The 25,495-nt window shown below is 41.8% G+C and overlaps 1 protein-coding gene across 1 annotated transcript in view; it reads right to left on the bottom strand.

The window, feature by feature from the left end:
* Positions 1–25,495, bottom strand: part of shank3a (SH3 and multiple ankyrin repeat domains 3a) — a 130,219-nt gene that overhangs the window by 32,503 nt on the left and 72,221 nt on the right. The window contains exons 12-16 of the mRNA XM_070906865.1: positions 21,413–21,594; positions 20,895–20,918; positions 18,987–19,025; positions 18,685–18,711; positions 5,119–5,232 (exon numbers count right to left, since the gene is read on the bottom strand). Coding sequence (XP_070762966.1) covers positions 5,119–5,232; positions 18,685–18,711; positions 18,987–19,025; positions 20,895–20,918; positions 21,413–21,594 — 386 coding nt within the window. The remainder of the gene's footprint in view (positions 1–5,118; positions 5,233–18,684; positions 18,712–18,986; positions 19,026–20,894; positions 20,919–21,412; positions 21,595–25,495) is intronic.

The raw sequence follows: 25,495 nt of genomic DNA, 5'->3' as shown, positions 1-25,495 counted from the left end.
AGCAGGATGGGTGAAGACATCAGCCATATTCAACAGATTTAAGAATTGTTCAGCTGGACTCTCAGTAGTCTGGAGAGCACAGTTCTGTTTTTCACCTTAAACATTAGAATGATTTATAATAACACATGGATACCACACACCTCCCAGATAAAAAAACACATATCAGCCATTTGCCCACAGCCAGCAGCATTTCACCACGGCATCACTCATTGTACTGTTAATGAATTCAATCAATAGTCTTTGCTTTTCGCCCTCATTTTCTCCATTAGTCGCTCATGTCCTCCTCTTTCCTATTTTTTCTTTTTTTTCCCTTTGACTTCTACACTTCGCCTTTGTCTTTCCTCCCTCTCTGTCCCCTCGAGCACCGGGTGAAGATGAACTGTTGGCTGCAGGTTGCACTGGCCATGCTGAGAGAGAGAAGAGCAGTGTGGTGACAGATAATAGCCAAGCGAGTCAGTGATGGTTTAAACTGTGCCTCTTTCACATGGTCACCTGCTTCCCTTCTCTGTCTCTCTATTGCTGGCTAGCTGCCAAGACCAGTAGTATTTGGGTTACTTAATTGTAGACAGGGCTGTCTTTCCTGCTTCACTAGGCTGAGACATATTGCCCTAACTGTCAGAGACGCCTCAATGGTTGCCTTCAGATAAACAACTCTGTGTGTTTAAGTGTGTCCCAGTATGTGTTATTCTGCTGTTGTATCACTGTTGATGAATCTAAGGATGAGGGTGAGATTAGCTTTGAAATGCTAAATAATATACTAAATAGATTGCACTGAATAATATACTTTCATTTTGATCATTAAACACAACTACAATCAAATCCTCTTCATCTATAAGTAAAAGAACTTTACAATTTAAAAATATTTTATTTGTCAACACCAATGCAGTGCTTGAAGTACTCAATTACTCTTACAGATCTAAGATTTGAGTTTAAAGCATGGATATGTCAAGAAAATTCATGCCTATGAAAGTTGCTCACTGGGCGTATATGCAGGTTTTTTAAGGCTATAACAGAGACTCCTTCTCAGCTGATTGAGAGCTTGCACGTGAGAGACTTCCTCTGGCTGAGCCGGCTGACTTTCTTGGTGTATTTGTGACCTAAATGTACACATTTTACAGCCGTTCCTTTTCTAGTGATTGTGTAAGGGATAAAGACTTATGGAACTGCTGCGTGTCATGTCATACTCACATCCCAGCGCCGTACCAGGGGGCTTTAAGATTATCTTTACGTAATGTGACAAATTTCCGAGTGCTTGCAAGTGTTTGCCAACTGACATCCAAAAACACACCCCGTCCTATGATATGTCTCTGCAAGCTAAGCTAAGATCCAAGAGCTAATGGCCAAGTGTTATTATATGCCAACTTATATTTGGCATAAAATAAGACATAACAAAACAATTAAAATTGGGTGTTTTTGATGGTGAACTATCAGCCTTTCCACTGACAGTAAGAATAAATGATGATTAAAAACACCAAGCATCCTAGTTTGATATGAAAGAGAAACAACAATACATAGTGTCAGTATGAAATTGGTATCTGTGGGTTGTGAGTTTTTCAGGATTTATGAGTGAGTGGGGCTCAATATCAGGCCCATCTCCCTCCCTCCCTCCCTCTCCTCGTTCTTTTTCTCTCCAGCTCTCTGAAAGACACGCTCTGGCATCTCCACTTTGCTGTCCTTTAGAGTATGCTCCACCATCCGTCTCCCTCGCTATCTGGCCCTTTCTTTCCCACCTTCCCCTATCTTTTTCTCACAATGCATTTAAATGGGGTATTTAGAGATTCCGGCCTTTCTCATCTCTTCACACCTACTCTGAGGTAACCTCAATCCCTCAACAACCCTTTGAAAGGGGAAAATGCCCCAATTGCTCCAGAAATAGGTCCCGGGAGATGCATGATAAACATGTAAGGAATAGGAAGACATTTATGACAAACTTGTCCTTGTCCCATTTCCAAATGTACTTGCTGTAGCATCTTGCTAAACTTTTTCACACAATGACCAGATGTTTTTCATGATGCTGCACATGTTGTTGCCTTTGAGACCACAGCAAACAAAATGTGCCACCTGCTAATTAAATGACAGTCTAAATGGGAATATGGTCACATTAATCTGACATACTCCCAGTTGTTTACAAAGGGTTCCATTCAAATCTGTCACAGCAGCATGGATGGCAGATTCGTCATGGTCAGTATATACTTAAAGTATGTAATAAGGAGGAAAATCAACACAAAATAGTTCTTTAAAATAGTGCTGACCTTTAAAAAGATTTACAGTTTTAATACTCGTTCATCAGTGACTATAAGACTGGGCCTGTTTTGTTGTAAGATGGAGTACCAATTTCAATTCTTAATTTTAATTCTTAGTGTATTTTCTGTACATTTTCTATAACTGCCCAAAGATGATATCACACTGAATCATTTTAGTCCAGTAACAGTTGGCTTTTCTGGAAGAATAAATATCAGCTTTCTAAAACATCAGGGATTACTACCAAATGTTGTTTTTTTTGCCAGCCTGATTTTGTCTCAATCTTAAAAAAATAAATAAATCTATTGCTGAAATGACAGATGTATTGGAGCCAAAATAAAGTATAATGAGGTATGTTACATTTGACACTGAGTAATTTTGAGTAGGCATTACTATCTGTCAACCATCTGACAAAGGGAAAGTTACCTTGCCCATACTATGTAATCTCAAGCACGATTGCTTTCTTCACGTACATGAAACCTCTGAAACTCAAGCTCATGCACATTCTCAGGTGGCTGTTAACAGACATTGAGGGAAAGAACAAACTGAAGTAGAAGTTGATGAACATCACAGATTAATGATACCATGAATAACAGTGTGGGTGGGTGTTTAAGGACGGCGTTTAGTTTCAAATCGTGGGTTAATCAGTTTAAAAAACATAATAGGTAAACATTCAATACTCTTTTGCAATGCAATTTACTGAACTAATTCTCTGTGTGTGTTGGTGTGTGTGTGAGAGAGAGAGAGCTTTAATCACACTAACTTTTCATTAATGCTAAAACCCTAATAAGAAATTTAATTTTAAAACTGAAATTTTAATAAAAACATATAAGGAAAATGTGAATTGCGAAAATGTTGACATGGTACGACATTTTACAATTATATTTGCTGCTACATTTCCTGAAATGTCCCTCAATCTTGCAACTGAAGTAGGCCGTGTTTTTAACACAGGCTAAACTGGTCAACCTTTTCAGTGCACCTGTGCTTAATTAAGCACTAATTAAGTGCCCCTAAAAGCCTGACAATCTTTGGTGGAAAACTCAAGACAGTTGGCAGTCAGCATGGGAGGCAAATGTCAGATGAAGGCAGATAGACAGATAGTTTTAAAGGAAAATTGCTCCTCAAAATTAGAGTCAACAAAATTGCTAGCAGTTTTTTTTTTCCAAGCCAAACAAATGTCAAAAGCATTAACCATTTGGGCAATGTACACGCTTTTCTGTAGAACATACTGTACATTAGATGAGAATAAACATGCTGGGGAGTTAAAACCATGCCTAAAACCCATTCTTGTCCCACCAAAAGTGGCTGTACTCTACCAGTCCCTGTATCAAGACGTTTTGTTTCACAGAACCTTGTATTGGTCTTACTGGTGTTTATTTACAATAAGACTATATATATATGGTCAGAGGTGAGTTGTCGGCACATTGTGCTCAATTCTTGTTGACAAAATCTGCAGTTATATTGCAATATTGCAATGTCCTGGGGAAGCACATGTCATATCATTGCCACTTTGTGCATTGTGGTTCAATATTTTCCTGATCATTAAAGTCCATACTTACATTTTTTAATTAAAATCAATATTCAATTTTGTATGCAGCAGGGGGTGGTTGCAGGAGAGCTATTTTACTGCGAGAATGTCTGTAGTTGACAAAGGGGTCTTTGTTGGCCCAGGGGTCTCCTGAAGGAGCAGACAGGTACCAGGAGGCCAGATGGGCTTCGGTGGTTGTTGAATCAAAAACCCAGATGTGGGAGGAGTTCAGGGAGGCTATGGACAGGGACTTTTAGTTGTCCTCAAGGAAGTTCTGGCAAATGGTCAGACGTCTCAGGAAGGGAAAGCAGGGCTTGGCTCAGGCTGTGTTCAGCAGTCCTGACCCTGACTGGGGATATTATCGAGCAAGTCTTAATCCTGATTCAAACTGATAGATGGCCATACCATGTAACCCCCATGAATTACAGTAGATGAGCCTTAAATGCATACCCAGTTTCAATGACTGGATCAAATGCTAGTCCCCATGAGCACGTGGCCTCCATTATGAAGAATGTCTTGAAAAAACTCCCAGTCTTCACTTGGTGATCGTCAGTCCATCGGTCTGCTGTCTGAGATCAATGTCTCTAGACAGCCTTCGTCTAGACAAACAGCCCCGCTGTCTGCCATTTAGCAGGGTCATCCACATCCAACTCTCCAGGCAGACTGTTAGTCTCAGCTAATGAGATCTGTTTGTCCTTCCTCACTCACTGACTGCCACAGAACCACAAAACTAGAATGCACTTAGTATCATGGGGTGTTTGAGGGTGTGTATTTGTGTGTGTTTATATGTGTGTGCTTATGTCAGTGATGTCGGTTCAAAGAAATGAATGCTTCCAAGATTATCAGAGGAGCCAGTTGAGGTGGTTTGGGCTTGATCAGGATGCCTCCTGAGGTTTTCCAGGTATATTCAACTGGTAGGGGACCCCTTGGCAGACCCAACACACACTGGAGACATCTGCACTACCTTGCTTAGCCTGCTGCCATTCTGACCTGGCCCCAAATAAGCGGCAGAAAATGGATGGTAGAAATATTTCTCAATACAATGTATTATGTCCTTATTTATATTTTCTAGTTTTAGGGTATTTACACTAATTAACAATCACATCATTTGAGACATAAATATAAATGTTAAAACTTTTTTTTGGTTTATTTGATAAATACATTAGCAGATGTTCTGACACCATAGCAAGAGCTATAGGACTTTGCTTTTCAGCACCATGGACAGAGCTATGGCCAAACACCAGTGCAACACAGTAGAGTAAGATAGAAACTTGTTGGAGTGTAACAGTGTGAGTGTACAGCGTGTACGCGTGTGTGTGTGTGTGTCTGTGTGCATGTAGGCGTCTTACCTAGCCGTGGATCATACTGCCTCATCTGAACTTCTTCCACATAGTCTGCAGGGAACCAGCCTGTCCTCCCTTTGACCGTGCCTTCCCAGAAACCTCCTTCCCCTATACTCAGCACTGTCAGAGAAAGAAAGAACAGGGAGGAGGTCTAAATCAGTCAAATATTGTCATAAAACAAGCCTAGTTGTCATCATTGTGAGAAGCCTGTAGAGCCTTGGAAAAGAGACAAAAAAGGACAAAGAGCCATATAGCAGAGTGAGGTATTTAGGTTTTTATGTTCTGGGTTCATAAATTATAATGGAGTGTGCATAGAGAGAGAGGGAAGGAGGGACAAGAGAGAGAAAGATTTTTGCTTTACAAATACACACAGATAAAGCACACTGATACAAGACGGGAGAAACTGTAATGTGAAAATATTGGCCTGTAACTAATGTACTGTATCGAGGGGAACATAGGTTTTATTATCGTTCATGACAATAAATTAGAAAAATACAGAGAAAGACAGATTTAAAAGTAAAGGGAAATAGTGGAGGGAAAAAAACAGAGGGAGATCAAGAAAGAGAGAAAGAAGGCGGGAAGTAGAAAGAGAGATTCCTTCGAAGTTCCGCTGTGGTAATTAGAGATGAATGTATAGTTGATATTGATCTTCCCTGCAGGACTGAGCCAGCACACTCATTTCTACAACACTCATCCATTATCCCAGCAAGCTAACACAGACACACACACACACACACACACACGCGCACACACTCCTCAGAGATCACCAGCTGGAACTGAAGCTTTGCCTGAGCGAGCCCTTCTTCTAAACTGGTTGCTAGGATACGGCAGTATGATGTTGCAGCCAGCAGACAGCCTACTAAATGATGTAGTCTACTTCCTCCAAACTATATTCTACTCTGGCATGGGGACGTGTCACGGTGATGTAACCTGGGGCACTATGAGAAGCAGCCAACTGGACTTCATCTCAAGTGACATGGTAGTAAAAGTTCAAATATCAGCCATTCACAGGATTCCTTGCTTGTAACAAATACGTTCTTTTCTCGAGGACTTAGGGCTGCACTGTGCACACTCACATCCTGTTTAGAGACACACAGGCCAGAGCAGAAAGAGTGTGTTTCAGCACACTGTGTGATCAGCCATATTCAAATCAAACATCAAAGAAACATTAAGTTTACAGGATTCATCTCAAAGCATGCTTTCTCCAGATTTTGTCCTGACAGTTGTCTCCTCTCCTGGTTTATTACATAACTAATGCCAAAAAATGTTGGGCCTAAATACAACATTTACTCGTTTTCATGAATAAAAAAAATAAATAATAAGCTATGCCTACAAGTTGTTATTCTATACTGCTGCTGAAACAATTTACTATCAAGTACTCATTATTTCTTAAATCTTGATATTCACTTGACTGAAGATGCAAACCCAGCTAACACCTGTATAGCTCGCCTCTGCCAGGCTAAACATACACGAGCCGAGAGTGAAGTGGCATGCAAGAGGAGAGAACGGCTGTTTATCGACTTCCTGCTGTAAAAAAAAAAAAAACTATGACACTCAGCACACAGAGGATACATGGACTGATCCCCCTCTCTGATCTCAGCTTAACACAACTTTACCCTGCCTGTCTCCTGAGAAAAGCCTCCCTCTGTCTCGTTTTCCCCCATATTTAAATCCTTTATTCTCTCTCTTTCTCTCTCTGCTATACACTTCCTTCTCTCCCAGTCCCCTTCGCTGTGTTTCTGAATGATTTCCCGGTCATCGTCTCCATTCCCCTCTTTGTCTCTGTCAGTGTGTCCGTCTATACTGTAATGGTGTCCCTGCAGTAGACAGATGCCGGATGTGCTCTCTGTTCCCCATTGACAGAAATGAAAGAAAAGGTGAGACCTCTGATTGATCTTCTAGGCCACCCTCACTCACTTCCCTCACTTCCTTATCCCCCCAGTACTAATCCATCTCTGGTCCTTGACTCCAACACTGGACAATATGGACAGAATCGAGCGCTGAGTAACTAAGAATGCGAGCAAAATTCACCATTTTAGACATCTGAAATATCCATGTACACCTTCATACCGTAGGCTGTTCTTCTGCACATAAATATGTAATGTACACACAAACATCCTCATCAATTAACTTTAAACACACCCCAAGCACTCTAAATGCTGTAATCAAGCCAATTAATTGCTTGTTGGTGAAGTCAAGAAAAGGTTAGTGAAACACACACTCTCTCTCTCTCTCTCTCTCTCTCTCTCTCTAACAAAGAAGCATTTTAATACATAACATGCTTACTAATCCTCACAATGCCCTCAGCATATTAGAGTCTGCATAAACACAAGAGAGAAAAAATAAACAGTGTAAACAAAGTCTGACTGACACTCTAACACACTTAGTAAGTCCTTAATCAAAACATCTTGGGCTATTATTTTGGCAAAATTACAATACAAGTAATAGCATGCATTTATAGTAAATCTGACTCTACAGACCAAATACCATAGTTCTCACAATTGGCTTTACTTCATATCGGGCACAAACAACCACATGCATGTATTGCATATGTCCACACAGTAAAACAGTATATGTCTTCACGTGTACTTAGAGGGCTCCCTGCTGTATGAGTAGCCTCTACCTTACGCTGCCACTCTGTTTTGGTGCTTGCCAACACGGTGTTGGCATGACAACTGTCTCTGTGAATCAGATGTGGGCTCACAGGAGCCAAGTGGCAGGAAGGAACTCAAACAGTGCATGTCTGTGCAGGAGGATTTACAATATGTGTGCCATGTGGATGTTTTCGTCCAACCAGACCGCTTTGGGACCACTGCCATGTGCAGAGCTACAGTTGTAGAAAGCAGTGGGGAAATGTCTGCCTACAGTCACGGCAGTCTACAATATGTCACAACTGTAGTGAAGAAAATGCTATACTTGATTGTTTGTTTTATTGGTCTCCATATCGGACCACTTTAACACAATGAGCTGGGCTGGTGTCATTATTACTCAACGTTGAAGGTTCTTTACATCAAATCCAAAACAATCTGTGCAGGTTTGCAAAAAGCTGAGCTCTGCAAATGAAACTGCATTTGAGGAAGCACGGGCTGTGGTTTCTAATAGGCAGCAGTCTGAAACCCCTGGTGGCTTCGAACAATGTGCAAAAATGTCCCAACTCAAACACTGTTAGGGACTACATACAGTATGGTGTTCTGTGGTTCAAGACTAAGATTCAGAATCAGAATCAGAATCAGAAATATTTTATTGATCCCCAGGGGGAAATTATACAGGTAGCACTCCCTAATCTCTCACTGCCAGGGCAGGTGAGGCCACACGCTTTGTTTTTTCTGGATGGACACTGGAAATGATTCAATGGCCTTAAGAGATTTCCACAAGCGTGACCACAGAAATAAGTATAATTTTGATGCAGGAGGAGACGCGAGGAGAGGCAAGGGCCGTAAAAATTGGGTTTCTGATGTTCATACTGAATGGTCATTTTCTTTTTAACTTCATTTTTTGAGATATAGGAACTGGATACCTGGGTCAAAATGAAGAACGCAATTATTTCTTTAACGGACGTCTCCTGTACGAATAATTATATTGAACAAACGTAAGAGTGACAGCTGAGCTCAGGCAGAAAAATAAATACACTTAGATACTGTAGGAGGAACTCACGCATACACTGGAGACTGAGGGCCGTGTTTAAGAAGAGTTGCTTCAGTGCAAAACAATAAATTCCATTTTTTCTACTATGTTTTGCTCTCTATGGAGGTCTATTGAGGCTTAACTAAACAATAGTTCACTACATAAGGCAATCAACACCTCAGCTGGACACCAGCTTTTCCCTCTACTGCACAATAAGAGTTCAGGCCTATCTCAACTGTATCACTAGAAGCAGTGAGCTGCCACTCTGAGTCATAATCACCTCCACAGGTAAACTAGTGGGAGTAAAGACACAGCATATGTTGACATGCATTCATACACACAGTCACACATGAAGGCACACACACCATCGCACACATTGTTATACACAGAGTAGCCACTTTTCTATGTACACCTATTTATAGTAGAAGCATGTTGTGCTTCCTCTGGAACAGCATATATATGTTGGGAAATGATTCTGCAAGATGCTGGACGCGTTGAGTGGGAATATTGCGCAATGTGGTGTTTCAGCAGCTGCACAGTCATGTTGAAACTGGTAGGGTTGAGGTCCGCAAACTGTGCACTGTGCCACTGAAGCAATGCAAACCCATTGTCGTGTTCCTCAAACTGTAGCCATGAGGGACTGGCGTGGTCATCAACAGTGTTCAGATATGCTGTTCAGCCATTCTTCAGAGGGTTTCAGGAACCCTAATGTGCTAATATATACCAAAAAAACATTCATCACAATATCACACTGCGACAACCAGCCTGTGATATTTACACCTAACAGGACGCTGCGTGTGCCAAATTCTGATTCTTTCATCAGCATAATGCAAAGGTGGCCGGAAATGTCGTGTCATCAATGGACCAGTTTGGATGTTCCTGTTCTTTTTTTCTCCATACCACAGTTTTGCATAGATTGTCTGAATCCAATATACTTTCATTTAACTGAGAATGCAACATGTCAATAATATAGTCCAATATAGAAGTTCAGAATCTATTTGGGGTCTTGTTGCATGAAGCAGGACCAACGAATCAGAAGTGAGCCAGCATGAGAATTGAAAAATCATGCACTTACAGTATACAGTAAAAAAATCCACAGGATTGCTGATCATAATAAAAAGTCACTCAAGTCACACTGAGAATGATGGAAACTCTGATCTGCTTGATTTTTACTACACAGTGCACACATTTATCTTTTCCCAGACTGAACAATGGACAGAGTGACAATTAAAGGTTGTTACTGCTCAGGTGTACTGTGCAGTAAGACCTTGTATGTTCTGTAACTCTGTCCAACACACTGTATTGTCAGGCCTCATAGAAATTCACAGAAAGTTCTCACAGTAGATTGTACAACATCTCACCGGGCCATTAATGGAAAATTTTCTGAGCTTATATAGAAATAACATACAAATGAGGCATGAAATGTGACCAGAAAGGAGAGTAGCATAATAGAGAGCCCCAGAGAATGAAACAAAGGGAAAAAATGTGACAGAAAGAGGCTTGCATTCAGCAATGACAAAGAGAGATGAGAGCCAGCTAAAGACAGACACAAGCTGACAAAAGGAAAGAGCTATGTTTCCACAGGCGCCTAGTTATTCATGACTGTCCAAGAAGTCTGCTGTCTGGTGAAAAGTCTGGTACAGTATTGTTCTGTCTGTCTGTGTGTGCCTATGTGTGTGTGTGTGTGTGTGTGTGTGTGTGCACGTTACTTCTGAGTTTTGCCCTTGGTTAAGTCAGTCACGGCTCCTGGTTTAAAAATAGCACCAGTGAGGATGCAGAGCTATTTATACTCTCCGCACGCCCTGCCTGCAAGCTTTAATGCATCCCTGCTCGAGTGTGTGCGTGCGTGTTTGTGTGTGTGTGTGTCTGTACGTGACGACCCATTGAGCTCATTTTAATTCTTGCTTTGCTTCGCTCTATTGCTTTGAGCTGATTCATTCATTTTCTTTCTCCTTCTTTCATCGCCTTTGTTTCTCTGTATACCGAGCAACCGCACACAGACACACACACCCCCACACAGGTGCATGCACTCATACAGAGTGAGGGCAACTGTTGTGAATGAATGAATGAGTGACAGCTGTTGAGGGTGAGTAGAAGAGTAGACTTTTCAAAACACACATGCAAACATATTTTTCACAGGTACCAGTGGGTGCGTCAAACTCCTGTATTTGCCTGAAGAAACAGACAATAAAGGATGCAGCTGTGCTGAGGGAGGCTGATGGCTTTCTGCCACTGATGCACTCACACTGATTCAGACAGAGATGCCATGGAAGACTTGCCAAAGCCAAAATACAGCTTGATTTCCATGAAGTGCCACGACAGGATCTCTGCACATTGGATTTGCTGTGAGAAACACAAGGAAACTGTGCTTCTCTGATATGATAATGGGATGTAGCAAGGTTAAAGGAAATGCTATGTTGGCGAAATGATGAACCACTTGGTGCAACTATTTAATTCCTAACTGCTGATTGAAAGTAGATTTGCTGACTTCATGGTACCACTGTCGTGTGTTCAGACAACCTGCCTCTTCAATTTGTCTCTCTAGCTGCTGCATACTATTCTTAATGCATTCCATTTAACTGCCCAATAAAAAAGTATCTGTCATTTTCCTTTTCATTTTGCCAGTCTCCACTTTTTAACTGTGGTCTTCAGGCACACATAAATTAGTGCAGTTATGTATCCAACAGGATCACATTTAAAGCGATGGGACTGTACATTTTCTGTAGCCATATTCCACAGTTGCAGTGAAACAGAGTGAAGAAATTACAGCAATTAGTAAGCTACCTGGTAGATCCACACATCTAAATAGTTGTAACCAGGAGCTGTCTGACAAAACACAGGCTAAAGTCATTTTCGCTCCATTCTGTTGCTGCTCCCTGCTGTTCACTTCATGCCCGGTGCTCTGCTTCACAGTTTCGTCTGTCTCTCTTTAGCATTATGAGTAACTCAGTAACACTCGTGTTCTCACACATGTGAGATTCAGACAGACGACTCAACCTCAAGTGAAATTAACCAACCTATTCAAAAATGAGATAAAGGCATTATTATCAATGCTAAATATATCAAATAAATATGAATACATCAGTGACCCCACCTGTGCGTGGTCCTGATCTCTGGGTTAGCTCCCACAACCACATGTGGGGATCCCTCTATTCTCTTTTTAAAAAACCTTGTTATGATGCTTTACTGAAAAGAACTGACAGCATTATTGCGTGTGCATGCAAAGTACAGTAAGTGTAATGTAATGTGAAAGAGGGACTTGCTGAGTAAGGCATTTTCTGAATAAAGAGGAAGTATATGTCTGAGCCTACATAGCTGTGTGTGTGTGTGTGTGTGTGTGTGTGCGTGACACAAAGTGTGTGAAGGTGAGCGTGGAGAGCATTCCAATAACCAGAGTGGAGCTGTTATTAGATTTGGATCCCTGCACTCTTTATTAAACCTCAGTTCAATTCAGTGTAATAGAGAGAGAGCAGAGTTGCATCTTTATGAAACAACCAGGGACATGCTGACATACACCTTCACACACACACACACACACACACACACACACACACACACAACAAGGAAGAGAAAGGGGGATGACTATGTACAGCAGTGCAATAGGGATGGTCATCATTACCTGTAATATACGAGAGAATGAGAGAATACATGCTAATGCACTGGGGGGAGAACAGAGGACACATGGGACCATATACCAGTAGTCAGCAAAAACAAAAAAAAGAGATAAACAGGTAAGTTTAATGATAAGGATGGAGGTGGACATGGAATAGGAGAAGTAGAGGTGGCTGACAATTAATAAGGTGATGTGGAGAAGGGCGAGTGGACCCCAGAGTAGACACAAGACTGAATGAAGTAGAGAGCCAATAAATAAGAAGGAAGAGGGGTAGTCACACTGCTCTGAGTCAAATGTGTGCTGTGGTTTGCTGCGTGTTCGTCCTCACAGGACTTCTTTTGCTTAGAAGAGGGCGAGGGAATGGTGCAGTCTCTGGCTCATCAGTATTCAACTGAGGGAGAGAGAGAGTTGGAGAGAAAGAGAGAGAGAGAGAGAGCCTGAAAGAAGTAAAGACTTGACAAGTTTAAGAAAAAGAAGGAAAAAATATGGAAACAATGAGAAATTGCTTTTTTATGAATGACAGCACAGTCCGAAGGAGTGCATCAAAGAAAGAAGGCTACAGAAAAAAAAGAAAAGACGAGGAGGGCGGGAGTGTTGTAAATTATAGTGGGAGGAGGAGGAAGAGAGGAGGGAGGAAAACTCCAAGGCTGACTCGCAGGGATCCCTCTTCTCTTCTCATCTCATCTCCTCCCTCCCTGCCTCCCTCCCTCCCAGGCTTGAAGGGAGCTACATGACATTGCTCTTCTTTCATTCTCACTTCCTTTTTATTCAATTTCTCATTCTTTCTCTCCTTCTAACCCTCAGGTGGAGACAAAAATAGAACAGGCTACCTAATAGTTACGCTCTGTCTTGGCTTCTATTTATTTCTTACTCCAGGGCAATATCATACAAATGCCTGGCTCTGTTGGCACAGAAATAGGAAACTGTATTAAATACAATAGTGAATTTTCATTAATATCTAAATCTACATCAAAACATAGACACACACTGATATGACAAAATCATATCCAGTGATTATCACCTGGTACACAGAGCAGCAAGGAACAAAAAATTAGTGGAGAATTCCAGTAATTGATTAGCTGTAGACCAACCATTGATTGTCCGTTGATTGTTAATAGATCAGTGAAAGATTGTTTGTTGTTGAGTCGTTAATCACAAACCTGATCGTTTTATTGACCAGTCAGGCTGTCACATAAATGATGGTGTTTATGCAGTGATAAATGAACATGCTGTAATGGGCTGACCAGCGCCCATGCTCCAGCTTCTGCTACATATTATTACATGGCAAAAATGCCTGTTGCTGACTGAAATTGCTTGTGGCTGCACGGGAGAGTTGCGTTGGCGAGTGATCATGCGGCTGAATTCAAGGACATTAATAACAAGGATAATGTCGTAGGAAACTTGAGTCCATTCTTGATTGTTTTTAATTTCAGGGGGATTCTGCGTGCATTTGGAGAGTGAACTCAACAAGAAGAGGTCAAGACACAAGGTTTTCAAACATTGTTAAAAGCTACTCTACCTGACTTTACCGGGTAAGGACATGACCTTTACATGCGCATTTTCACACCCACGACTCCAAAGTAGGTTGTCACTGTGCAGGACAGAAAACGCCTGTTGCTAACAGCCATCTGGAGTCACTAAGTCAGTTCAACTCTGCCCTCAACTCAAACAGTGTGCGTCACATTGTACATGACAGAGTGACTGTAAATCAAAAGCATATCAGTGTTTCTGGTGAATATGTATCTGCGTCAGTCAATGGCTCCTGTTTATGCAGGAGTTTTCCTGTTGATGTTTATTCATATGCTGATTAACTCTGCAACTGCCGTTCCTGCTGTGTTTCTAATTAGCATTTTGTGTGAGGCCACATCTCAGTAACAGTCATGTATGTTAGGCAAGCATGAATTTTAATTTCAGTGAGAGGGTAAGTGTGGGATGATCCTGTGAGCTAGAGTGCACCGTATGGACATGTGTTTGGAAAATAAAAAAACAAAAAAACAAACAAAGAGGATGAGAGTGTAATAGGAGGACAGGTGGTGTGTTCAGCAGGGAGCAGGTAGGTGCGTGGGCGGGACTTTGCACCCTGCTGCTGATCTGATTGGACAGCTAGAAGGGAAGCTGTGACATCAACGTCCTTGCCTTCGGCTTGTGACCCTGTCCAGTATCAATAACACACACACACACACACACACACACACACACACACACAGCTTGGAACATAATGAATGACCAACGAGTAAAATCTGTTAATAAAACGACTAGCCTCAGGTCCATACTGTGATAACATTAATTTCTCCTGGGGAACATGGGACACACATTCTAAACCCCTCGTCCCCAACACACTCTTTCCTCAAATGCCCCCATGCAGACCTCACTATACTATAAAAAGTCTCTATGGCTTTCCTAATGGGGGTTGGTGAGTGGCATAAGAACATACTATCAACAGATCGTAATGAGTTTTAAATTAGCTTTTTAAGTATAATATATTTTTATTCACTTCTCCTATGGCTATACTTTTCACATCTGTCGTTCATGTCCAAGAATAGTTAAATATGTGTCTTATGGGGTGTAGCTAGGAAGCACTTGGAAACAGCTGGGTTCTATTGTGATTTTAGCCATAAGAAAGGTTATTTTAGGAACACATTGCACACAAAAAGGGACATATATAATTTATTAGTGCATGTGGCTGCACTTTCTCTGCAGTTTTTCATGTCCAGTGTCGAAGTGAAAAAACCTTGGTAATCACAGGAAATGAGGTTCTAGTTAATCTTTTATATTATATATCTCAAGTTTGGCAATCAATATATTTAACAAATTATTTACTGACACCTGAAAAAGTGATTATTGAATAGAATACTGTACTAGGATGTACATAGGATGTGACCACTGTCAAAATCACAATTACTATTCCTTGGCAAGAAATATTTAGCATCCAATAGCATCTGTAGCTTATATGGATTCTGTCCCACTAAGTTAATCAGTCAAGGTTGAATATCCATCTCCATGTGCTACAACTTCCTGCCTGGTGGCTATCTGGTTTCCACATGCAAAAAGTCACACATGTTAACAGGTCAGTAGGGTTCTCTTGAGACACGCAAATGAATCAAAGTCACTACAAACATTTGGTAGCTAGTAAACGAGTGGAAGACACGCAGCAGCTATATAGCAGAACGTTAACTGCAAAAAAACAAACCCCACCAAATCTGCATAAGCATACTGTACATTTGTTACTCATAAAAATAAATGTATGTCGTGTATGTGCATGTTATGTGTGCATTGGTATATAACAGAGAGAGAAAGAGAGAACAAGGGCATAGAAAAACAGAGAGAGAGATGTTGCTTCCATATGTGCCTCAGATATTAGGACAGCTGGTTGCTGAACACTTGAAGGATGCTGTTTATCTAACTTGTGGGAGGCAATTACTTACACTATGCTGCACAAAGACAAACACACACAAAAGCAAGCACACAGACAGACATACACTTACACATTTACACCTGTGTACACACACACACACACACACACTTCATGATACAAACAACAATGGCGAGATGCTCATACTTTGCACATACACAAATACCCACACATACGCGCACACGCGGTACACTTCATGCTACTACCAGACAGAGAGGAAGTCTAATTAAATCCACCTAAGCTCACTGTGGGAAGCTAACAATGATATTTAGTCTAAATTCAACACTTAGCACGCAGGCTCTCATCCAACCTGATTTGCAAGTAGCAGATGGAAAGAGAAAATGGTGAAAATCTAAGAAGAAATATGCAAGTAAAAGAATATTGTTCCTCAGAACCAAAGGAATAATTTGTTCATTTTTATTTCTCTCTTAAAACTACATGTCAGAGCTGAAATGCACCACCTGTTGCTTGGTAACAGACAGATGCATATGCATTTTAGTCTAAACAATAGCAAGCCGTGTGGTCAAAAACATAATGCATTGTGCACTGCTTCCTTTATACAATCTACTGGCTCTTGGCCTGCATATAGGTGTAGCTGTTGTTGGAGAGTGTGTGAGAAGAGAAGCATACCTTCAAATGATGGGTTCAAAAGAAAACTTTTGCAGTTCTATGACAGGTGATCAGCATGCCAGCATTAGTAAATGGCTGAGCTACTGTGTGTGTTCCCAGAGATCATAACAGCAGTAATAGCTGCTTTCTGAGCCTGTGTGAAGCTAGACCTGGAATGATCCATTAAAACAGGTATATGTGTGCGTTTGTGTCAGTATAGCTGGTCCAGGTATCCTCCACTGCCCATAGCAGTGTTAATATTCTGCACACAGTGGGTGCGGCCGAACCCCATTAATCATGTTTGTGAATGTCTAATCTCAACGTTACTTGCGCTGGTTTCATTTTCATGGCTGTCTGCAAGATTTATAATGGCGTTTGGAGGTGGTGTATGTGGTGTGTGTGTGTGTGTGTGTGTGTGTGAGAGATGTAATACATTGTTACGGAAGCATGCTCTTAAATGTGTCACCTTGTTGAGGAGAAGAATGTCCTGAGCGTGCAGTTCATGCTCCCTCCCCCTGGAGCATGAACTGCTCCTTTGATTGTGCTTTTGTGTTCCTGGGTGTTACCTTTGTACCTGCAATTGTGTTTTGAGTTTGAGAGTTTGAGCAAGTGTGTGAATGTGTTTGTATCTGCGAGTGTGGGTGTGTGTTGGTGCACAAGTGTGCAAAAAGCTTGACCAGGTCACGGTGGTATGTGTCCCCTGTTGGTTACCATGGTGATGGTAAGTGGCCTTTCAAGAAATGTCCATCCGGATGATGAGATCAGATTACATCAATGAAGGCAAAGAACACAAACAAACACAGGGGTGAGCAGGGGAATGAGTATAGACAGGGGATGCAAGAGGGTGGGGGGATGGGCGACCTGTTAATGGAGTGCACCAAAGGGATTATCAAACACACACATACACAGCTGTGAGTTTGACACACATGTACACACAGACAGACCACGAAATGATAAGACCACTGATAATCTTGGAAGCATCCATTTCTTTGAACTGACATAAGCACACATATATACACACACAAATACACACCCTCAAACACCCCATGATACCAAGTGCGTTCTAGTTTTGTGGTTCTGTGGCAGTCAGTGAGTGAGGAAGGACAAACAGATCTCATTACCTGAGACTAACAGTCTGCTTGGAGAGTTGGACGTGGATGACCCTGCTAAATGGCGGACAGCGGGGCTGTTTGTCTAGACGAAGGCTGTCTAGAGACATTGATCTCAGACAGCAGGCCGATGGACTGACAATCACCAAGTGAAGGCTGGGAGTTTTTTCAAGACATTCTTCATAATGGAGGATAAAACATGTGCTTATGGGGACTAGCATTTGATCCAGTCATTGAAACTAGGCCCACATTTAAGCTCATCTACTGTTGTTCATGGGGGTTACACAGCATGTGTATCTATCAGTGCTAGTCTAAGTGAAGATGAAGGATGAAAATGTGGAGTCACGTGCCACTTTAGAGAAGCATAACGGTCTTTCTTCGGCTAAAACATAATCTCAATCGCTCAGATTCTTTTTTTTTTTCAAATGGTTAGATCAAAATTGGGAATAAACCCCTGGAGATTCTCAGTCATTGAGGTCACTAGGTAAAACACAATTAAATGATTGTGTCTCCTTAATGATTTACACTTTAAACCACTTTGTCATCCTTCTTTCAAAATTAAAAAGAAAAACATGAATTTTACCTTCTTGTTCATCACCATCATCATTAATGTCATTGGCATAATCGTCATTGTCTTCATTATACAGGATGTCAGCTATAAGGCATCACATGCATTAATAAATAACTGATAAAAATATTTTTTTCCCTTACAGTGTATACACTTCATTACTGTAAATGGTACAAGTAAACAAATTAATTAAACCACAATGCTTAAATCCAAACATACGTATTGGCTGTCTACAGTCACGTTACTAGCACTATCCCACCACAACATACACTACTTGTTAATATACTTCCGAACTGTGACAGCATGGATTACATATTGTATATCTCTGCTAACTTGTATGGGGAATCATAACAGGAGTTTGGAATTTTAGGTGGCTATTGTACACTGCCAAAAAACTGTCATGCAGTTTAGAAAGCATTAAATTACGACTCTTCAGTTTTAGTGTGGAGTCTGAAAGAATTCCTCAGTTGATCTCATTAAATGTATTAAATTATGATGAATATCTTGCAGTGAGCAAAAGCCAACTAATAACTACATATCAAGGCTTTAAGACAAATGTCCTAGTTTAGTGACATGATACAGTCTAGAACCAGTTAGTTCAGCTGTGGGTTTTGATATGAAACTCTACTGTATTTACCATCCAAGTCCAGATAGTCATCCTGCACTACAAAAAAAGTAGACAAGAAATCATAATTTTACATCAAATTTTAGTGATAAACACACTGACCAGACTAAAATCAATGGTTTCGTTAAACTACACAGTGTGACACTTGATACTTCCATTTACGGCATACAATATTTCTGGCCTCAACAGGCCACCAATGTTTCCTACTAACAGGTCAGCTAATAGACAGTTATGCTAAGCATAGATGCCAACACATGTCACACACACATACACAAACACAAACACAGAAAGACAAATCATTCAGTGAGATTTACCCAGTCTGATCTCATCATAAAGATGCTCCTCTGGTATGGCTGGTGAGTAACAAGGGTGTGAGGACATCAACAGGAAGACAGCGATGAGTGTACGACTGACTGTGTGTGTGTTTGGGGGGTTAGGGGAGGGTAAAGAGCCTAATTATCTAACTATAACTGAATCATCAACATGTTTGTAGTCTGGGGTAGAATCAGAGTTAGCTTCAGGGTACAAACAATGCTGTTGATATTTACTTCACATACATGCACATTTACACACGCACACATGTAAACTAGTCTTGACTTGGGGCTAATCAACATCCCTCAGATGTTTTTGATTTGTTTGTCACCCTAATCAGGAGGATGATACGGGAAAAGATAAAGAAATAAATCCCATATCATTTCCCCTCTCTTTTACTTGGCTTACCTCATTTTGCCCTCCATTGCAAATGAGCCCTATCACTATTAGCAACTCATCCATTTATGAATGCAGATTAGATGAAATGCATTATGTATCAAACCAAGGGTCATCCATCCCTAAAGGAAGTGGCTTCTCATGCCTGGCTTCTCTGTGCACCAGGAGGGCTGGTCATTCCCTGCTAGGACTACATGCTTGGGCTAAACAGATTTTGGTTACCAAAACAAATCTTTTACATAAAACCTGACCTGCCTGGGCTATAAGCTGTCCAACAACCAGTTGACACCAATGACGTATTTCTCAGTTTATATCCCAGGACTACAGAAGCATAGTGAATGCAAGACAGTAATGGTTATGATGGTCAGTGTTGCATAACAGAGCCAGATGGTTTACTTGGCTGGGCCATGGTGCTGGCAGCCATGCGACCGTAAGCTTGTTTCCTGCATGGCCAACATGAAAGAACGGCAAAACACTGTGTGTTCACATTAGTGGCAGGGTTATGGATTCAGCTGCACCGACAGAAAAGCCACTGACAGCAGATCCATTCAGTAGATGGAGGCATACTGGCTGCTGTTGAGTCATCACATTTCCGATAACATTTGTGTCAACATCAGTATGCATCACAGTTCCAGATAATGCTGTATCATTCGGTTTTGTTCAGCAAAAACATGAGTTTGAATTGTTGAATCTGAATTGTTTATCATCTGTATTAGTAATTCCTGTGAAAATGACAGCAGAGTTTCCATAAAAAAGACACAATCCTTTAAAGAAAAGGCATCAAAGCATTCAGGAGGGGGTCCGCTGGTAAAGCTTTTTTGTAAAAGGAAGTTGGAAGACAGAAAACATCTAGGAAGGGGTGGGAATACTTGAGTATGTACCCAGGCAGAGAGAGGGGGTCTTGTCAGTGGGTTTAAAATAGTGTTTGTGTGTTGTTTGCTACTGAATGTTTCTGAGAAAGACAGATATATGAGTGTTTGTGTTGTGGTTGCACAAAATCCAAATTGAAATTCCAAATTGACCCTTAATCTGTACTTCCTGTGCCTCTGTAGATCTGAACGGAACATAAGAGGTCTCAGCATGAGTACGGCCGCTCTCTCTAAGGCCTTTCTGAGGACATGAGGGAACTGTTTCCATTAAGCTAATGTGGGTTTGATCCATGGTGATGTATGTGAAGTGGCAGGATGTAAGGTGTGGGGTCAATGTGGAGCTGGGTGTCTGTGGACAAGTGATAAGAGGAGGGAGAACAGCAGTTGTACGTTCAGGGGGAAGCACTCTCAGAGAGGAGGAAGGACACAGTGTGTGTATGCATACCAACAACCAAAAGCACACAGGACCTGTTTGAATTTGCATGCCCTCTCCTTGAAGTAATAACAGATTTATACTGAGACTGTACACATATCTCAAGTGGATTCAAACAGGGCCAGGAACTAATTGCTACACTGTAGGTGCAGGGTTGACACACTGAAGTGTATGGGAGAGATACAGGGTGAGGAGAATATTATGGAGTTTACCTTCTACGTCATTACAGTCATAGTCTTGAGTGAAGCATGGACGGAGACAAAAGCACACACACAAACACATGAAAGCGAAGCCACTGCACCTCTGTGTAAAGCAGAAAACAGCACATTTACAAAGTGAATGAAATGATAATCCACAATGTCAAGCTCAAACGACACTGAAATGACTTCCAGGTTGAGAGGTTACATAACAGCTTTGCAGCCAGAAACACAGTGAAGTAATGGTGTGCTTTGTATCTGAGAAGTATGAGAGCACAGGAGTGTCTGCTTATTTTATTCTGCAACATACTCAGCTCTGACAGTCATGAAAGCCACATGTAGCCATGAGCTTTACAGGGGATCCTAAACATCACTAGTGGTGATGATAGAGCGTTGCTGACATGCTATGAAATACAGAATATTAACAGCAGTAGTGTCAAAAAGGATTAGTTACAGTAGTAGGTTAAGTAAGGGAATATATATATATAATATAATATAATATGTAGCAACACAAATAATAATAGACAACCTACCTTTGACTCTCTCTCCACGGTTGAGTTGGATCTCTCCCTCCCCCTGTGGTGTGTAGGGCTTGACCACGATGAAGGTACGTCCTGGGACAGCACTGTAGAGTTTCCGCTTGGGCCCGCGGGGGCCCGTCAGTGCTGGAGGGGTGTGATGAGGGGGGCTTGGGTCTCGCTGCACTGAGCCGGGGCTGTAAACAAACACATATGTTACTGTGGTGATTCCAGGGAGCTGGTAACTGAAGCCTGTGGTCACCGACATGGTCGTCAGCGGGACAGCAACCTGGTGACACCCCCTGGTTGTTACGGTGGCCAGGGAGGGATTCATAAACAAGTCCCAGTGCCTGCCGATCAACAGTCAACAGTCAGTGTTCCATGGGAGAGTCATGAGAGGAGAGTACACTCCTCCCAGCCACTCTCTCCCCCTCCTCCTCCTCCTCTTCTTATTCCCTCTCTTCCTTCCTTAATAGCACAGACAATATCCTTCTTGCTCCCTTTTACCCTCTCCTTCTATCTCTCCACTCTCCCCCGCATCCTAACAGAGGTAGAAGCAGAGATGTTTAACGGTAAGAGGGACTGCACTGTTTCTCTCTCTGTGTGGGTCTGTCAGATCCGTCTGGAAGCCCCCCTTAGTCACACACATCCTGAGTTGGGGCTCCAGCAGAAGCCCCCTCCAGAGAGGGACAGAGATCCCCCGTGTGTCCCCTGTTCCAGCTGCTCCAGGCTGGGCTACAGATACTGCCTCGTCCTTGGGTCCAGGTTCTCCTGCTGTGGAGGAGAGAGGCTGGGTTCGCTCCCCGACTCCCACTCCTTCTCCCAGGAGTCCCGCCGCGTCTGCCTCTCCTCTCCCCTCCACCCCTCACACACACACGCTCGCTCACACACACTCACACACACTCTGGTAATGCTGCTGCTACTGCTGCTACTGCTGCTACTGCTGCTGCTGTTGATGCGCTCCGTGGCTCCCCTCCCCTTTGACGGCTTGCTCACACTCACACACCACAAGCCGTCTGTGTGCATTCTAGCCGTGCGCACAGGCACATACACAGACAGCCCCCTCCACTCCTGCTAACATTGCACCTCCACTAGCATGGCATACGCCACCACCAGCATGTTGCTAACACATCGCTGACACTCACATACACACACTAGTCCCAGAGCACGATTGATCTCTCGCTGCCTGTCTGCCTTCGAGCGTGCATGCGCCATGGCTCCCTGAGGCAGGCTGTGAGAGTACGTGTGTGTGTTTGTGTGTGTGTGTGTGAGAGTGTGTGAATGTGTGTGTGTTTGTGTGCAGTGGGGCGGGGGGCAAAAAGCTCCAGCCCATTTGGTTTAATTGTCGCTCCTCCCTCTTTCCTTTTGCCTTGAATCCCCTCCTTCTTTCGCTCATTCTCTTGCTTCCATTTCAACCTCTTATCTCTCTCCTTCTCAACATTTCTTCGCATTGCATCTTCACTCTCTCTCCTTCCTTCTCTCTCTCTGGCGGTGAATTCTAATTCAGCAGCGGCAGAGCTCCGCCTAGTCTTCATTCATCACTACTTTACACCGCTGTGTAAGTTGCATTCAGCATCATTCTGCTGCTTGTGTTGTCAAAGCTTTCTCTCAAGCCTGTTTTGACATACATCATATCACGTATTGACATATATGAATCACATTCCTAATAAAATCAGATGCTCATGTTTATCTGATCTGGGATTTGCTTGCATGATTTGCTTACATATACAGACAAGTTCACCGTTCATTCACTGTAACAAGTGACTTGATTATGCCCTGAACTGGGACTTTGATGCTATTCTCTGCAACACTTCCTTGAAAGACAAGAAATCTCTAAACCCCTTCATCCCTGTCTATCCACCTTTCAACCTCTTTCAGTCTCTTGCCATTCCTCCCCTGGCACGTTGTATCAGTCACTTTATAGCCTTCATTCTTTCATTCACCTCATTCCAGCCTCCTGTGCCCTTTCCCCTTCGTTCTCCGTCCTTCTGTCTACCCCTTTCCTCATTTCAAGCCTTGTTTGTCTCTTTCTCTCCCCAACTCTCTATTGCTTTTCTTGCTCTCCCCACCTCACACAGCCTCTCTTTCTCAGTCCCCCTCTCCGTCGAAACAACGGCTTGCTGACGGCTTTCCAATTACCGCAGGGACTGAGGGGCCGGGATGGCTGCCGCATGTTAATGTCTGAGCCCCGGCACTGAACGTCACCAGCACACACAGCTGAGAGGAGGGTGAGCTGGAGAAGCGGGAGCAGTCAAAGTGACACAGACAGCCGAAAGATTTGATCCCGTAAATGGATCTATAGTATTTCATTGATTCAAATCTGCCTCCTCCACTCACACACCTCTGCCACGCCATACACCTACTGCGAGGTTATGTACACAGCTTGACCCCAGCCGCTCCCTGCAGTTGAGAGTTGAGCTGCTGCTGATGGTCGGGTTGACACATGATATCTGTGTCAGACGGGGGGTGGGGTGGATTCTGCTCTCTTCTCGTCTTTAATGAGCCGTTTGTGTTTCACAGGATGAGGCTAAAATTGGCAGCACTTCAACATTTTAGATGAAAAAAAATGAATGACATTTGAATGACCATAGATTACATATCAGAAATTCAAAAACATGCATAACCTTAACATTTGACATGCCTAAATGTCTTTTCACACATTTATTACTTTTCCACTATTTCATTTCTACTGTCTTTACATTTACAATGTAAGATTTTACTATTTCTCATGTTATGTAGGATGTTATATATAGTCTAAGTTAATATCATAGTCCACCCATGAGTTGCCTTTAATAATATCTTAGATTTCACTTAAGTGATTTCATATCCTTTCTGGCTGAAATACAGAGTCTACCGGAAAGCTTTGTACAGTCACTTTGAAATTAGACCAATTGAGAGCAAAGAGAAGACTCTTCTTTGTTGTTATAGTGACCAGGAAGCTTTAAAAATTGTTTTTCTAATTGCACATTTCTATTTTATTTCTCATCTGCACTCAGACAGGACATGACAAATACTCAGTGTTCTTGACTTTTTCATAGGTTTCATACCTATTTTGTTTCGTTGTCCATGTGTTACTGTTGGATACTGCATATAAAACAGTATTTTATCTAGATCTATATATCAATTGTATGTAAGCATGATGTTTATTCATTCTTTCCATAAGAAACGAATAACATCTAATTTTAGATTTTAAACATGCCACTCGCTCGATGAATTTTACAGGATGATTCACCATTTACTATGCAAACTTGAGCAGTATTTGGCACAATAGCTTTTTTTTACTTGCTTATTTTGTTACGTTGCACCCTTTTTCTCTTTCCTTCTCTTTCACTGTGCCTCATTATAAGTGGCTTCTACAAGGATGTAGGATCCATTACACCCACCCACACACACACACACACACAAGTGCACACATATACACAAAGTTCTAATGCAGTCTATTAGAAAAGCTGCATCGTTTCCTAGGACACCACCCCTGCCTCTGTAACGATGGCAACTGTCAATAAAAAAGAAAGGAAATATAGCCAACAATGAACTGATAAGTCAATAATATGAACTTGGATCTCTATAACAGTCAATTTGTCATAAATCATTTGCCTTAAAATACAAAGATTATTGTCCCATCTGACTATTTTCACTCTATATTCTCATCTCACACATTCAAGTAATCTCACTGGAAAAAGAGCAGCGCACCACAGCTATTGAATGAAGTAGCAGTAATTCAGCTTGCACAGATCATAATGACATTGACTCCCAATGTCGCTTTATTCTTCATACAAATAAAAAGACATCAGATAAAATAAGATGCAACTGTAACTAAATAGTATACAGTATGTGGGGCTTACAACCTTTGTGGAAAAAGTGATATAATGGTTATTAACTGTATCTTTGAAACATGATTTTGTTGTTTGGTTTCACCAAAAGTCACTTGGCTTTCATAATGGGAGTCAGAATGGGAAGAACTGAAATTCAAACAAACTGTTCATGAGTATGTATCTTTAAGTTGTGAGTTGCACAAAGCAACCGAGAACACATAATGTGGATGAGGTTTTTAAGTACATTTTGTGCTAAATCACGAGCAAATGCTTGTGTCTTATT

This window comes from Enoplosus armatus, chromosome 6 (assembly GCF_043641665.1).
Source record: "Enoplosus armatus isolate fEnoArm2 chromosome 6, fEnoArm2.hap1, whole genome shotgun sequence".
Lineage (NCBI taxonomy): Eukaryota > Metazoa > Chordata > Actinopteri > Centrarchiformes > Enoplosidae > Enoplosus > Enoplosus armatus.
This window is presented reverse-complemented; position numbering and strand designations above follow the sequence as displayed.